The following is an 18,297-nucleotide window of genomic DNA, read 5'->3' as shown; positions in this document are numbered from 1 at the left end:
TCCCGAAAACTCATAAACTTTCCTTTATCCACATTGCCAAAGTTTTTCGATACTGCCTTATGTTGTTGTGGTTTGGCATAACTTATAAATAGTCTGGTCTCAGACTGCCTCAGTATACTAGTTTGTTTGAGATAAACATTCAATTATTTTACAATGCATATATTCTTATTTTATGAGTAAGCTTTAAGTTCTATGGGGGAAATGTTTTTCTAGGGTCTGTTCCAAGGGAAGACTGAAATAACCCAGGCGTCAGCTAGGGCGAGGTGACTCGCTCAAAGCCGCACAGCGCAGCGGCGGGTGATCGAACCCGGTACCTTTCGGGTACGAAGCAAAGACCGTACCGCTGAGCCATGCACTGATTTTAGATAGTTAAATAATCCCAAACTATCAATACAATTTTAAATCAAATATTACCCTGAAATTCTCTCCCGACTCAAGACTGGGTCTAAAAATAAAATCAACGCCTCTTTGCCCTTTTATATAATCCACAACCATCCACTCTTACCTTCACATGAAAAAATAGAGTATGACTAACTTATAACTAATCCAACAAACCACACAATCTAACAGGGTTTTAACAATAAAGCCTATAGAAAAACAACTTATGATCAAAAATGTAAAATTCCAATACTAAAGAAACTTGAGTGGTTTGGCCGAATAAGGTAAACCGGAAGTGGATGGCTGATGGTTTACCGCGTTCTCATTTGTCACGTAGTGAATGATTGTACTGAGGTTAGATGAGAAATGGGCACGTATCGACACTGTCTCTACCAAAAAGATAATGTGATTGCTTCTTACATGCTCCATGGTTTGTATTTAACCAATAACTGTCTGTCTCTGGAAAACCACGTGTTTCACTTTTTTGCCAGAAAACTCGTCTTTGAAATATCGATCGATTTAAATGGCTCTAATCTTGGCGAAAACTCTCAAACCTGGGACCTCTCGAATATGTTTTTCACTGTCTTGTCTTCTTTACAACAGGACGCAAGTCTCTCTTGTTGTTTACACTTTTACACATGAAGAAAATGAGAAAGTCTTGTCTGACCTAATAAAACAGTCACTGGGTCAGAGGGAACCATTGTTAATTTATAGCCTGATACAAGACACCTCAAAGACTTATTATTTGATGTCATTTTTAATGTTTGTGCAGCGTCTAGTGAGTTGTCGTTAGTAGTGCTCAAGGAAAGAAGTGATTCCATTGGTTGAGCTATTGAATACAAATCACGGTTAGTTTTCTTTTGTGGTCAAAGACTTGTCTTTTGACGTCATTTTTTGGTCAGTGTCAGGCAATAAGTTAACGATAGCTACGGTCAGAGTCACTGTCAACGCAATGGGAGCGATCTATATTCATGTTTTTGTCCAACCTAGTCATCGATCACATGATTTGTAGGTGTACAACGATTAGATATTCCTCAATAAATGTAAACACGCTGCTGTGTTTATGAAATTTGTAAACATACCAATGAGTCATGCTGAGCAAAACGACCAACTGTGATGATGAATATTTATTCTCAAACTGTGAAACTTTTCACTATGTGGGTCATTTTGAGCACACGTTGTCATGTGACCAGTAACATCGAGCACATGGAAAGGTAATATAGATCATCCCCATAGAATTACAATGTACTCTTAGGTTCTCATAATAATGATCCGATTCTAGTGTGAGATATTTTGTCCTTTTTTTTCACCTGTCGATTATGAATATATAGGTGAACATTCCTTATATAGAACGCTCTTCCACGGGACACCAAAATCAGGCTAATTAATGTTAATTATTAACTGTCAACACATAATGAATCCACAATAATGGCAATGCTCTTGAAAAAGAAATCAGAAATATTGCGACCTGTTATCTATAGAGCACAATCTGCTCTACCCACTGACGTGCACAAAGTGCTTTACAGGTGGTTCCAAGCAACATGACTGGATGAAGAGGAAATTCTGCCTGCCATTATTGATACATTGAATGGTGACGCCCGATGCTGTGCTTATCAAATCCATTTGTGGTGGTCTTTTAAGAACATCGCGCAAGTCACTCTACTTGCTTACATTACTCAATAGAAGCAACGTACTTTACAAGCAATCCGCAAGTCAACATAGCAGTAGAACTAAAAATGTAAGCCTAAAATTAGACGTGCAATCAGGGTTATGTGGTCTAGTGACATGACTATCCGCCTTCGAATCGGAAGGTACTGGGTTCGAGTCCCGAGTGGCACATGGTTTAGTCCTTGGAAAAGGATATTCACTCACATTCTCTCACCGTACTCAGGTGTAAAACGAGTACCTGGCCGTTAACAGCACTGTCTCTGTCCGAATGAAAATATTATAACATCGCCTAACAGGCGTCATGTCTCATCTTATGTATTATGTGTTTCTGTTAACTAAGGAACCCCTGTAAAGCAATTTGAACATGTTTAGTAGATATTGCTCTATATAAAAAAGCTCAAACAAGCCAAATTAACTGTGACTTTAGGCTATCCCATTCTTAAAGTCAGGTACATATATTTTACTTCCATTTTCATCTCATCTTGTCTTCTAAAAAGCCAACGAGGATACCATAATATCATTTCAATACATGGCACGATATTGGGAAAAAAAACCTTAATAAATCTCATTTTATTTGTTTTTGATTATGATATAGATATAGTATTATTTTACTCTTCCAATGAAATAGGAACCATTGTTCTTTTTGGCATCACTCTTTCCTTCTTTCCTACTACACAAGACATGTATCCAGACCACAGAAAGAGCGCATTTACACTTCCAATGAAATCGGAACCACTTTTTGGCATCACTCTTTTCTTCTTCCCTACCAAACAAGACATGTATCCAGACCACAGAAAGAGCGGTTTTACACTTCCAATGAAATAGGAACCATTGTTCTTTTTGGCATCACTCTTTTCTTCTTCCCTACTACACCAGACATGTATCCAGACCACAGAAAGAGTGCATTTACACTTCCAATGAAATCGGAACCATTTTTTTTGGCCTCACTCTTTTCTTCTTCCCTACTACACCAGACATGTATCCAGACCACAGAAAGAGCGCATTTACACTTCCAATGAAATCGAACCATTTTTTTTGGCCTCACTCTTTTCTTCTTCCCTACTACACCAGACATGTATCCAGACCACAGAAAGAGTGCATTTACACTTCCAATGAAATCGGAACCATTTTTTTTTGGCCTCACTCTTTTCTTCTTCCCTACTACACCAGACATGTATCCAGACCACAGAAAGAGCGCATTTACACTTCCAATGAAATCAGAACCATTTTTTTGGCCTCACTCTTTTCTTCTTCCCTACTACACCAGACATGTATCCAGACCACAGAAAGAGCGCATTTACACTTCCAATGAAATCGGAACCATTTTTTTTGGCCTCACTCTTTTCTTCTTCCCTACTACACCAGACATGTATCCAGACCACAGAAAGAGCGGTTTTACACTTCCAATGAAATAGGAACCATTTTTTGGCATCACTCTTTTCTTCTTCCCTACCAAACAAGACATGTATCCAGACCACAGAAAGAGCGGTTTTACACTTCCAATGAAATAGGAACCATTGTTCTTTTTGGCATCACTCTTTTCTTCTTCCCTACTACACCAGACATGTATCCAGACCACAGAAAGAGTGCATTTACACTTCCAATGAAATCGGAACCATTTTTTTTTGGCCTCACTCTTTTCTTCTTCCCTACTACACCAGACATGTATCCAGACCACAGAAAGAGCGCATTTACACTTCCAATGAAATCGGAACCATTTTTTTTGGCCTCACTCTTTTCTTCTTCCCTACTACACCAGACATGTATCCAGACCACAGAAAGAGCGCATTTACACTTCCAATGAAATCGGAACCATTTTTTTTGGCCTCACTCTTTTCTTCTTCCCTACTACACCAGACATGTATCCAGACCACAGAAAGAGCGCATTTACACTTCCAATGAAATCGGAACCATTTTTTTTGGCCTCACTCTTTTCTTCTTCCCTACTACACCAGACATGTATCCAGACCACAGAAAGAGCGCATTTACACTTCCAATGAAATCGGAACCATTTTTTTTTTTGGCCTCACTCTTTCCTTCTTTCCTACTACACAAGACATGTATCCAGACCACAGAAAGAGCGCATTTACACTTCCAATGCAGTTTTCTCAACATCACACGTTCCTTCCTTATTCATTCATTCATTCTTTTTTTTTTCTTCTCCTATCAGCATGTAGTTTTGCCATGGAAACCCTAGCGTACATGGCAAACACCTGGAATGTTCCGATCATTACCCCTATTGCTAACACGGAGTTGGCCAATCGAACAGAGTTCCCGAGATTGACCCGTATCAACAACTATCTTCAAGCGTCTGTGGTCAACACAATTATTTACGTGTTACAATTGTATGGCTGGAAAAACGTAGGTAAGATATGAATTGCGTGTTCGTGTTCGTCCTTCTCAAGAAACTTTGAAACGTCATCAATAAAGCTGATTAAAGGTGATTTACACGAGTGACTGGACCTAAAACCATGCTGGAGTGCATATAGGATATCATACCTATCTGTGTATTTCATTATCTCGCTGACAATGATGTGCTCAATAGGGAATGGGATTAGCGGATTGGACGTCACATTACAGAGAGAACGTCAATTTGGTTTTGCGCATGCGTCTCTCTCGTCCTCGCTTTCGATGAAGTGTCTCAAGCCGCTTTCACCGGAAGCGAGGATGAGAGACGCATGCGCACAACCAACATGACGTTCTCTCTCTAATAACTTTTCAGCCGGTGACGTCCAATCAAGGGACGCTACTCTTCCGCTAATCTCATTCCCTATAAGCTTGCTTGACATACAAGTGAGAGACACTGGGCGGTAATTTGAAGGGATCGTTCTCTGTAGCTACAGTAGCTGTTATTCAATCCTCTGGGACTTCACCAGTGTCGAGTGATCTCTGAAAAATCAAACGGAGGCAGGGTGCTACGCAGTCTGAAGGCTCTATCAAAATTCTTGCTTGGATGCTGTCTGGTCCTCAAGCATTTGTAGAATCCACGTTTTGAAGAAGTTTTGCATTTATGTTTTCTATCACAGGCTGTTTTTCATTGACTTGATTGCTTCTTCTGCTATACAGTCTTCTTCAATCTGTTTGAGGGTTAAAGGTTGCTTTTTAGAAAAGACAGACTGAAATTAGGCATTTAGGGCTGTTACTTTATCAAAAGCAGTGGTGAGGAGCTTCCCATTGACATTGATTGAGGCTATTCCACTTCTTTCCATTTTCTGTGTTTAATGTATGACCAGAATTTTTTTTCATACCAAGAAAAATACAAGAAAAAAAAAACATTCCCAAAAATCTGTCTTTCTCTACAAGGGATTGAACGTCAGACCTCCTGATTACCGTAACCAGGAGGTCAGAGGTTAGATTCATCAGTCTAGGCAGACTGACTTTTTGGGATGTACTTTTTCCTGTATTTTTTATTATTCGTTCTTGTTTTGTCCGACACTGTTTTATACACACTTTTCAGACCTCTATCGTACACGAGTGCCCGCTCCCTAATTTCTCAACTTAAAAGTTTGTAGAATGAATATTTGATATATCAAAATATCACCCCCCCCCCCCCCCCCCCCAGAGATCTAACATACTCAACAACTCAATCTATGGAAAGTGGGCAGAGCTGTTGGAATGAAAAAAAAATGTCTCGATTGCAAACTGTATCGATACCTATCGATTTTGCCTGTGAGGCGAGTGTTTTAACAACTGATCTATCTGCACTCCCCTACGTGTACATATCTGCAGCTCTGATAACCAAACGCAATCGTAGGCTTTTTTTAACACTCTTGTAATGGACAATTTTTTTCGTTGGTTTTAGAGTATTTCCATTAAAACATATAAAGCCAAACAATTTGAGTTATAGGGTCTACATAATATAAGTATACATGTGTACCTCAGCATAAAATGCAATGTTTCAATAGTATTTCAGTATATTTCTTAATATTAAAAAAACAAAATTGCTATACTGGTTTGTTTGTTTTTTTGTTTTTTTTTTCAGTGATGTTCGCCGACCGGGCGGATTCGGATTCCAACCTCTACAGGATATCACTAGAAAAGAGAATTGAGTAAGTTACACAGTCATAGAGGGTAGGGGGAATGAGATTAGCGGAAGAGTATCGTCCCTTGATTGGACGTCACCCATAGTCTGTGACGTCACCTTCAGCGAGGACGAGAGACGCATGCGCACAACCAACATGACGTTCTCTCTCTAATAACTGTTCCGCCGGTGACGTCACAGACTATGGGTGACGTCCAATCAAGGGACGCTACTCTTCCGCTAATCCCATTCCCTATTGATCTGCTGCCGTCATATGGTAAATGGACGAAAGCGCCAACGTAAACAAAAAATTATGAACTATTCATTTTATGGGAATCCCAGTTTCACGGCGCACAACACTATCTTGGTCATTTGTACATGCACATTGTAACACCAGGGTGGGGTGTTCCAATTCGGGCCCCCATAATGTCTCTTTCAGATCAATGACTTCTATTGGTCGCACACCGAGAGTAATTGTGAAAATAACTGTTGCATGTGTTGCAAACACCACAGGAATCTAAAGTTTTAGATAAAATACTCGTCCATATCACATTTATTATTTTATGTGTTTGGCCTTGATTGATGGGCTTTGGGTCATTGTCCAGACACCCGGTGTTCCAATTATGACACTCCGTCCGTTGTGCCAATAAGGACACCCAGTTGTGTCAATTCGGACACCCAGTTGTGTCAATTAGGACACCCAGTTGTGTCAATTCGGACCACCCTTTGAAAATTAAGCCATACAATGTTTCAATTTATTTACATTATCACCATTACTATAAAAAAAACAACAAACTTGAGCTTTTATATAGCGCAATATCCACTAAACGTGCTCAAAGCGCTTTACAAGGGATACCTGGCCAACAGCAACACATAACATGTAGGACGAGACATGACGTCTGTCAGGCGATATTACAAATTTTTGGGACAGAGACAACGCTGTTAACGGCCATGTACTCATTTTACACCTGAGTACGGTGAGAGAATGTGAGTAAAGAGCCTTTTCCAAGGACTCAACTATGCGCCGAGCGAGGCTCGAACCCAGGACCTTCCGATCCGAAAGCGAGTGTCATACCACTAGACCACATAGCCGCACTATACTTAAGGAGTGTTATTTATTATTTGTTAAATCTTTAAAAACATTGATTATTTTAATGTTCTTTAAAAGCGTGTTTTTTTTTCTTCTCACATATCTTCAACTATCTAGGCCTAGTTTTTGTTGTTGGTGATTTAATGATAACCTTAGCTGATGAATATCTCATTTTATTTGAAGGAAGAAAAAAAAGAAAAAAACTAGCACCAGTCTGTAGCAGCGGAGAAATTACATTTTACATGCGAATGAATTTGTTAAACGCAACTGATTTTTAAGGGGTGAGGGGGTGAATGGGAGTGGGGGAATGGGAGGGGGGGGGGGGGGCGAGGAGGAATATTTAAACTTCAGCCGGGTGGCTAATTTAATACAGCTGGGTGTCTGAATTGGGACAACTGGGTGTCTGAATTGGGACAACTGGGTGTCTGAATTGGGACAACTGGGTGTCTGAATTGGGACAACTGGGTGTCTGAATTGGAGCAATTGGGTCTTCAATTGGAACAACTGGGTGTCTGTCACTGGGTGTTTTGTGGCAAACGTTTTCAAGATCTATTTAAATAAATAATCTTTTTAAAAAAACCTAGATATACTTACTTATTGAGTCCAGATGATGTTCGACCTCAAAAATTTCATTAAATTTTTTTTTAAATCCTGTTCAAATGTGCGAATTAATATTGCAAATGTTGTTGCTTTATAATGCTACTTCGACTGTCAGATGCCTTGAATTCGTGAAAAAGCAAAATGATGATGATGATGGTGATGATGATAATAATAATAATAATAATAATAATAATAATAATAATAATAATAATAATAATAATAATAATAATAATAATTATTATTATTATTATTATTATTATTATTATTATTATTATTATTATTATGATGATTATTATTATTATTATTATTATTATAACATTGATAATAATAATAATAATAATAATAATAATAATAATAATAATAATAATAATAATAATAATAATAATAATAATAATAATAATAATAATAATAATACCACCATTGTATTAATTCTCAATTCGGAGATTTACAGCAAAACATCGTATCTCGCTCATGATATTTGAAATTGTTGTAGTGGCAGGTATTTCAATGATCTAGAATGAAAAGTTTAAAATATTTCTTATATAAATTCAAAATCTACCGAATCTGTCTCTTTCAGGCAAGACGCCAAAGAAGTCAACTTGATCGCATCCTTCATGGAAGCGACAAATGAATCCTTAGATTTTTACACAAATATACTGAGGAAAGCTTCGAAAAAAGCAAGAGGTATGATTGTGCGGCTATGTGGCCTTGTGGTATGACACTCGCTTTCGGATCGGAAGGTCCTGGAATCGAGCCTCGCGCTCGGTGCATAGTTGAGTCCTTGGAAAAGCTCTTTACTCACATTCTCTCACAGTACTCAGGTGTAAAATGAGTACCTGGCCGTTAACAGCGTTGTCTTTGTCCGAAAAATTGTAATATCGCCTCACAAGCGGCATGTCCCATCCTACATTTATGCTGTTGACCAGGGATCCCTTGTAAAGCGCTTTGAGCACATTTAGTGGATATTGCGCTATATAAAGCTCAATTTTTAAATTAAAAAAAAATATTTTGACGGTTTCCACAAACATGAGCATCTATCGATGTTATGCGTCTATTAAAACATTCACAACATCACCAGCTGGATTTAACGTACCGACATACAAAATGAAGTTTAACCTTGTCAGATTAAAATAGAATTTAGTGAGAACGTCTCTTAAAAATGGCTGACAAACAATAAATAAGAAATAACTGAGTGACGTTGATTTTGTTCCTTCTATTGAGTGAAATATCCAATAAAAAGTATATGGACAGTGTCGCGTGTATGAAGGAGAAGTGGCAAATAGGGAGAGAAAATAGAAGTAAAATAGTTTTGCCCAAAGACAGAAGTCGTCTGGTACCTCTTTTGTCCTGTTATACGCAGTTGGGTTAAAGTTCCTGACAACTCGACAGATAGTAATAAGGTTTTAAGTTAAAAGAAATAGGTAGTAGAAGTGGTGGTAGATATGACACGTTATATATAGTATATAAGCAGTATTGATAGACTTGTATATTGTACATTATGAGTAATGTCAATGACTGGATAGAGTTTGTATATTGCACATTATATATATATATATATATATATATATATATATATATATATATATATATATATATATATATATATATATATATATATATTTATATATTTATATATTTATATAATCATGTTGAAGAAGGTGAGAAAGGGACGAATACTGATCGATAACATCAGAAAGAGGCAGTTACGCTTTCTGGGACATGTGTGGAGAAGAGACGGAATAGATAAGTTGGTAACATCTGGGATGATCGAAGGAAAGAGAGCTAGAGAAAGACAAAGAATGACTTATCTAAATAACCTAAGAATGGCCAAATGTGACTTAAAAAGCAACCCAGATTTCATGCGCACCGCAGAGGATCGTGATTCGTGGAGACAGCTGACCGGCAACGTGCTGAAGAGCACAAGCCACGATGGATGATGATGATATATAATATATATATATATATATATATATATATATATATATATATATATATATATATATATATAAACTCTATCCAGTCATTGACATTGCTCATAATGTACAATAGATAGAATGCGCTTGGCCAAGGAGTTCACAACATTGCCATCCGGAAGTATAACGGACCAACACACAAACTCTGTGTAACCATGAACTTTTATAGTCTGGTTAATACAGTTTAGTGAGAACAACTCACAAACGCGGATGGCAAAAACAATAACAAAGGCCTGAGTGACGTCATCTGCATACTATCTATATACAAAGTCTATCAATACTACTACTATTATTTATGTTTGCTTTGGTTTATTATTGATTCGACATATTTTGATATGTTATTTGGAAATATTATGTTTACGTTTCAGTTATATCTATTGACAATTGCTTTAAAATAATACCTTTAAATCTTTGAATTCATGTTATTCAACCCAGTTTTCCTGGTGGTCAGCTTGCCAGCAACACATATGGTCAAATTACTGTATTGTGCTTCCCAACTGGGATACACAACAAACGGCGAGTTTGTTTGGTTATATATTCTTGACAAACATCCCGAGGAGAGCCAACGATTTCATCCATCCACCTACGCTGCCGCTGCCAAGAATATCTCTCAGAGTACTATAGACATGGCACGGGTACGTATGTCATCGTTCTTGTCATCAGCAGTAGCATTTATATAGCGCAATATCCACTGTTCGTTTGGTTATACATACTTGACAAACATCTTAAGGAGAGCCAACGATTTCGTCTATCCTCTTCACTACAAAGGGAATCTCTCAAAGTACTATTGACATGGCACGGGTATGTATGTCATCGTTCTTGTCTTAACATTAGCATTTATTTACATAGTGCAATATCATCATTTTTTTTAATGGAAAGGGGGAGGGGGGGAGTCGTATAGCTTATTATTATTATTAATATTATTATTATTATTATTATTATTATTATTATTATTATTATTATTATTATTATTATTATTATTATTATTATTATTATTATTATTACTACTGCAAGCAACATTTTTTTTTTACAAAGAAAACATGAATCAAGATGACTACAGGTATGTTTTAATCCCAAAGATTTATAAGGGGAAATAATCTAAATGTAATGTTTGCGATGAATACGCTTCAACAGTCGTAACGTCACCTCCCTCGTAATGACGCATGGTAACTTAGTAACTATCGGAACAATGGCGGACGCCCTTTTGAAATATTTCTCCGATGAGCATAAAAGCGTATCCAGAGGGACAAAAAATTATAAATCTGATCATTTTTTGACTTTTACACATTCTGATCACAAGACATATGAAAAGTTCTAGCCGGCATGAAACATGAAAAGTACAGATTTTCTTTGTTTAGAACCACGATGGCCGCCGTTGCTGGGCGACGTGACATCAGACTTTTGAATCCAATCACGTGAAATCCGTGTGAGTCAAAACGCAACACTGATTTTCTACTGATCACGGCAACGCGATTCAGTTTTATATCTCACCTCGTCAGAAGTTGGGGGTCCCGATAGCTCACCAGGTAGAGCACACTCGCTTCAAACACAAAGGGACCAAGCTCGATCCCGGGTGCAGTTGAGATTTTTACTGACCTCACCCCCCCCCCCCTCCTCCTTCTCTCCGCCTCTGTCCACCCAGCAGTGAATGGATAGCTGAGTCTGTTTGATTTGGCGGTAAATGTACTTTGCAATAGACTAGCGTCCTATTCAAAGGATAGCAAGTTATTGCTATTGTCTGTTTCACGCTATTGAAACCGGGATAAACTCCGGCTCCATGGGCCCAGTGGCTCTGAAGGATTACTTTTTATTTTTTATTTTTTCATTTACCAGAAGTTGGACTTCCCCTCCCAACAGAAACAAGCGCTGTTCTTCCACATTGACATGTCTGAACGTTTACTTCCCAAACAGTTCAAGGAAGAGTTGATCAGAAGATCCGTCCAATTTGGGGTCAAATACACCGACAATCATGTCAGTCTTAAAGTTTGTCATATTATCTATCTATCTAGATGTGTACCTAATTATCTACCTTTCTCTCTCTCTCACTCCGCCTCTCTCTCTCTCTCTCTCTTCCTCTCTCTCTCTCTCTCTCTCTCTCTCTCTCTCTATATATATATATATATATATATATATATATATATATATATATATATACATATATATACATATAAATATATATATATATATATATATATATATATATATATATATATATATATATGTATATATATAATGTAAATTTTCACTCACATTTTTGAGTGAAAATTTACATTATATATTAGCTCTAACCATCATTATCGAGCACTTTCGTACCTACAAGTACCCACCAACACTCATAAATATGTGTATATATATATATATATATATATATATATATATATATATATATATATATACATATATATATACATATATATATATATATATATATATATATATATATATATATATATGTATATATGAATATATAATATGAATGGATTCACTCACTTATATGGCCGATACACATGTTTCTGTGGCTTTTATCCACGTCTTCAGTCGGCATACTATGTCCGTAAAAAGATTATTCCAAATTGAGGTCAAGACTTGAACCAACGTTTTCGAGCACTCTCGTACCTACACGTACCCACCAACACTCATATGTATATATATATATATATATATATATATGGCTAGCACTATTCAGTATCTGATACTGAATAGTGGTTTTGCACTATTCAGTATCTGATACTGAATAGTGGTTTTGCACTATTCAGTATCAGATACTGAATAGCGGTTTTGCACTATTCAGTATCTGACACTGAATAGTGGTTTTGCACTATAATACGTTGTTTTTTTCCGAAACCTGACAAAGTTATGGGAAGAGTGCAGCTGTGGGAGTGAATATGGGACTCAGAGAAGTGTACACCAGTGGGGAGTGAACCTGGGACTGGGTTTCGGCGGGTTTCTTAATAAAAAGCAATTACTTTTATAATAATAATAATAATAATAATAATAATAATAATAATAATAATAATAATAATAATAATAATAATAATAATAATAATAATAAAAGAACAATAGTATAATATCAACATTAAAGTATATTTCAAGCAAATAAAATTATTAAAACAAAAGTTTAAAAAATATAAAAAGACAGAAGGAATTTTTAAAAAATATTGGGAAAAAAAAAAAAGTTACCCTTACCGGGATTTGAACTCTCGAACCTTAAGCTCAGAGTCAAACAGCTTATATGCACCATGCCATGGTGTCACTGAACTTCTAGAGAAATTTAATCATGTCTATTCAGACATTAAAAAATGTATTTGACTGCCTCTCTTATTTTGATATTTTGAACTCTGTTAATTGCACGATAGCAGAAATTTAAAAATTTCGATCAAAATATTTTTACAACTTTGAATCGGGCTGTCAGTTACTGCACATGTTCAATCTGGAAGTAGGTCAGCAGTTCAACCGAGATTGTCACACTTTTCACTCTCTCTATAAAAAAGAGTTCCTTATGGATACTGAATAGTGGCAAAGCACTATTCAGTATCTGATACTGAATAACCACTTCCTATATATATATATATATATATATATATATATATATATATATATATATATATGTATATATATATATATATATATATACATATATATATATATATATATATATATATATATATATATATATATATATATATATATATATATATATATATATATATATATATATATATATACTATTCGAATAACTATTTACTCTAACAGTTCTGTTTCATACTTATTGGGAAATCTACGGGGAGTTTTATTTCCTCTTATTTATCTTACAGCCTATCTTTCTATCTGTCTATATAGATATCCATCAGTCGATTTACTACAAACACAAACATGATATCATTATAATTAATGTTTTTGTCATTAATATTTCATTGTACTATGAACTTTGTACATTTGTGATTCATTCGATCATGAACAATTTTCAATTACCAGTATTCTATGATAGTTAGGTTCTATTTTGTTCTATTTGGTCACTTTTCACATTGAGCACGGCTGTGCCAAGCATTTTTTGACGGGTATCCCATTTCTTCCTTTCTACTAGCCCTAAAATGACCTCAATGTTGTAAAAGCACCATCTAACCTTTAAAAACAACAGAGCCCTTAAAAGAATGTAGAGTCATCTTCCTTGCTGCTCACGTCGATACTGTCTACACCAAAAGTGTCCCAAGTTGTAACCTTATAAATAAGGATAGGAGCCAAAAGAAAAGGATTAAATACATTGTGCGAGTACAAGTAGCTAGAAAGCAGTCCTTAACCCCCCCCCCCCCCTCTCTCTCTCTCTCTCTTTCTCTCTCTCTCTCTCTCTCTCTCTCTCTCTCTCTCTCTCTCTCTCTCTCTCTCTGACGCTCCCTTAAATATATTCAAGACCCTATAAATATAGATTTGTTCTCTTTTCTTTTTTTCTTCTTTTTTTTTTGTTTAGTATTTTTTGTTTTGTTTGTTCGTTTTTGTTTCGTTTTTCTCCGGACTCATATTGTTTCGTGCAAAGAATGCACAATGCAATAAATTTTGACGTCTTCCTGTGTTCTAACTTAAAATACTGATATTAAAAGCGAGTAAAAGTAAATAAATAAAAAATGATAAAAGTCGATCAAACTTCTCGAGTCAAAGTGTTAACGTTGAAAATTAAGATTTTTTTGCCAAGGGAGTACCCAAAAAAAAAAAGAAAGAATATATTATGCCTAGAAAGGAGCTCAACCCGTAGTCATCGTTATGTTATAGCCTGATACTGAAATCCAAAAGGACTGGCAGTTTGACGTCATTATTTGGTTTTTGCACCGCCTAGTGAGTTGTCGTTAGTACAGCTCATGGAAACAAGTTATTTCATTCATTGGTTGAACTATTGAATACAACTCACGATTTGTTTTCTTTTGTGGCAAAAGACTGGCATTTTGACGTCATTTCTTGGTCAGTGTCAGGCCATAACTTTACGAAGGCCACGGTATCAGGCCATAACTTTACGAAGGCCACGCTCAAACCCCGAACTCACCCCACTCCGGTTACAGTTACGCTGTGCTAAAACAGGCGGCCACCTCGCCTTCTCGCATCGGTCAAACAGTTGAGCCCGTATAATCTCTTCCGATGGACTGAATACACAGCTGTGTGGACGGAAAACAAGGTTCCTAGTTAAAACTCAAATTAGTTGAATCAGAACACGTGTTAAGTTACTTTTGCACATGTTGTATAACTGATCCATTTCAGCAACCTACCTTCAACCTTCTGGGCTATTGGGATGCTGTGCAAATTTACGCTTTCTGTGTCAATGAGAGTCTGACGGAAGGAGGAGACCCTTTCGATGGATTGGCCATTACCAAAAAGATATGGAACAGAACATTTCAAGGTTAGGTCTATTTTTCACAATGTTTTCCTTTTCATTATCATTTTAGGAATACATATTCATTTTAGGAATAACTATATATATATATTAGGAATAACTATTCACTTTAGAAATAACTATTTGTTTTAGGAATAACTATTGATTTTCATCATCATCATCATCATTGCCTTTTTCACCCTGGGTCAGGGTATAGGCCACAGACAAACAGTTTCCATCCTTCTCTATCCTGAGCCAACTTTTTTATCTCATTCCAGGTCTTACCACTTCTCTGTATATAAATTCTGTAATTCCAGAAACTCTTCGGTCTCCCAAGCTAAGAAAAGGATTTGGTTTGTCTGTCTGTGTTTCTGTAACGGTTTGAGTTTAACGGAAAGGGGTGTTAACCCTTTGCCAACCCCCAACCTGGAGGACCAGGTGACTCAAAGATGGGGGAATCACACACCATTAGTCGTCTTTTACGACACGCTGGCTTGGCGTTGGGCTATTCTTGACCCTCTCAGTTGGAATAACTATTCATTTAAGAATAACTATTCATTTAAGAATAACTATTCATTTAGGAACAACTATTCATTCTAGGAATAACTATTCATTTTAGGAATAACTATTCATTTAGGAACAACTATTCATTCTAGGAATAACTATTCATTTAAAAATAACTATTCATTTAGAAATAACTGATCATTTTAGGAATAACTATTCATTTTAGGATTATTTTTTCATCTAAGAATAACGATTATTTGTAGGAATAATTTTTCATTTCAGGAATAACTATTCATTGAGGAATAACTATTCATTGTAGGATTAACTATTCATTTAGGAATAACTATTAATTTTCGGATTAACTATTCATTTAGGAATAACAATGCCATAAAATTGTGCGGCTTTGTGATCTCGTGGTATTCCACTCACTTTCGAATCTGAAGGTCCTGGGTTCGAGCGTCACTCGACGCATCGTTAAGTCCCTGGAAAAGACTCTTTACTCACAATCTCTCACCGTACTCAGCTGTTAACGTTGTACCTGGCCTTTACCACCCTTGTCTCTATCCGCAAAAATTGTAAAATTGCTTAAAGGCGTCATAGCGTCTCGTTCAACTTGTTAAGTGTTGCTGTTGGCGGGGGACCACCTGTAAAGCGCTTTATAGCACATAAAATTGATATTGTTCTATACAAATGCTCTAGTTTTTCGTTTCTTTTTCATTATCATTTTTGGAATAACTTTGCTATAAACAGTATGCGTTTGGCAAAGTAGCCCATAACATTGCCACCCGGAAGTATTGCGGACGAACACACAAAACTATGTGTAACCATGAACTTTTATAGTCTGGATAATACAGTTTAGTGAGAATTACTCATAAACGCGGATGGCAAAAAGCAATGACAAAGACCTGAGTGACGTCATCTTCATTCTATCCACTGATAGAACGAATTTGACACCACTCAGGTCTTTGTTATTTTATTTTTGCCAGACATGTTTATGAGTAATTCTCCCTAAAATGTATTAACCAGACTATAAATGTTCAAGTTACACATAGTTTTGTGTGTTGGTCCGTTATATTTCCGGATGGCAATGTTATAAGTTTCTTAGCCAAGTGTACAGTATCTGTAGATAGTATGTGCTTGTAAGAAGCTCACAACATTGACATTGAAGTAAAACGGACCAACACACAAAACTGTGTGTAACCATGAACCTTTATAGTCTAGTTCATACAGTTCAGTGGGAAGTACTCATAAACGTGGATGGCAAAAAGCAATAACAAATACCCGAGTGACGTCTACTTCATTCTATCTATAGATAGTATGCGCTTGGCTAAGAAGCTCAAAACATTGCCATCCGGACGTGCAACGGATTAACACACAAAACTGTGTGTAACCATGAACGTTTATAGTCTGGTTAATAGAGTTTAGTGAGAACTACTCATAAACGCGGATGGCAAAAAAAAAAAAAACAATAACAAAGACCTTAGTGACGTCATCTTCATTCTATGTATAGATAGTATGCGCTTGTCTAAGAAGCTCATGACATTGCCCTCCGGAAGTGTAACGGATTAACACACAAAACTGTGTGTATCCATGAACGTTTATAGTCAGGTTAATACAGTTCAATGAGCAATACTCATAAACGCGGATGGCAAAAAACAATAACAAAGACCTGAGTGACGTCATCTTCGAATATCTATAGTTGGTGAAAGAAAGTCAAAATGGTTCTTCTTCTTCTTCTTCTTCTTCTTCTTCTTCTTCTTCTTCTTCTTCTTCTTCTTCTTCTTCTTCTTCTTCTTCTTCTTCTTCTTCTTCTTCTTCTTCTTCTTTCTTCTTCTTCTTCTTCTTCTTCTTCTTCTTCTTCTTCTTCTTCTTCTTCTTCTTCTTCTTCTTCTTCTTCTTCTTCTTCTTCTTCTTCTTCTTCTTCTTCTTCTTCTTCTTCTTCTTCTTTCTTCTTCTTCTTCTTCTTCTTCTTCTTCTTCTTCTTCTTTCTTCTTCTTCTTCTCTTCTTCTTCTTCTTCTTCTTCTTCTTCTTCTTCTTCTTCTTCTTTCTTCTTCTTCTTCTTCTTCTTCTTCTTCTTCTTCTTCTTCTTCTTTCTTCTTCTTCTTCTTCTTCTTCTTTCTTCTTCTTCTTCTTCTTCTTCTTCTTCTTCTTTCTTCTTCTTCTTCTTCTTCTTCTTCTTCTTCTTCTTCTTCTTCTTCTTCTTCTTCTTCTTCTTCTTCTTCTTCTTCTTTCTTCTTAATAATAATAATATAATATAATAATAATAATAATAATATATAATAATATATATAATAATATAATAATATAATATAATGATAATAATAATAATAATAATAATAATAATAATAATAATAATAATAATAATAATAATAATAATAATAATAATAATAATAATAATAATAATAATAATAATAATAATAATAATAATAATAATAATAATAATAATAATAATAATAATAATAATAATAATAATAATAATAATAATAATAATAATAATAATAATAATAATATGATGATGATAATATATATAATAATATATAATAATATATGATGATGATGAGATGATGATAATAATAATAATATGATATATATGATAATGATAATAATAATAATAATAATAAAATAATATATATAATAATATATAATAATAATAATAATAATAATAATAATAATAATAATAATAATAATAATAATAATAATATCACC

The 18,297-nt window shown here is 35.4% G+C and overlaps 1 protein-coding gene across 1 annotated transcript in view; it reads left to right on the top strand.

Moving 5' to 3' along the window:
• The first annotated feature begins 1,379 nt into the window (after positions 1 to 1,379).
• LOC144958934 (atrial natriuretic peptide receptor 1-like) overlaps positions 1,380 to 18,297 on the top strand; it is a 49,368-nt gene continuing 32,450 nt past the window's right edge. Inside the window, exons 1-7 of the mRNA XM_078891233.1 lie at positions 1,380 to 1,386; positions 4,217 to 4,411; positions 6,029 to 6,095; positions 8,335 to 8,441; positions 10,166 to 10,365; positions 11,564 to 11,713; positions 14,975 to 15,113. Of these exons, the coding sequence (XP_078747359.1) occupies positions 1,380 to 1,386; positions 4,217 to 4,411; positions 6,029 to 6,095; positions 8,335 to 8,441; positions 10,166 to 10,365; positions 11,564 to 11,713; positions 14,975 to 15,113 (865 nt within the window). The remainder of the gene's footprint in view (positions 1,387 to 4,216; positions 4,412 to 6,028; positions 6,096 to 8,334; positions 8,442 to 10,165; positions 10,366 to 11,563; positions 11,714 to 14,974; positions 15,114 to 18,297) is intronic.

Source organism: Berghia stephanieae, chromosome 13 (assembly GCF_034508935.2).
Source record: "Berghia stephanieae isolate SIO BIC M18660-M18661 chromosome 13, UCSD_Bste_1.3, whole genome shotgun sequence".
NCBI lineage: Eukaryota > Metazoa > Mollusca > Gastropoda > Nudibranchia > Aeolidiidae > Berghia > Berghia stephanieae.
This window is presented reverse-complemented; position numbering and strand designations above follow the sequence as displayed.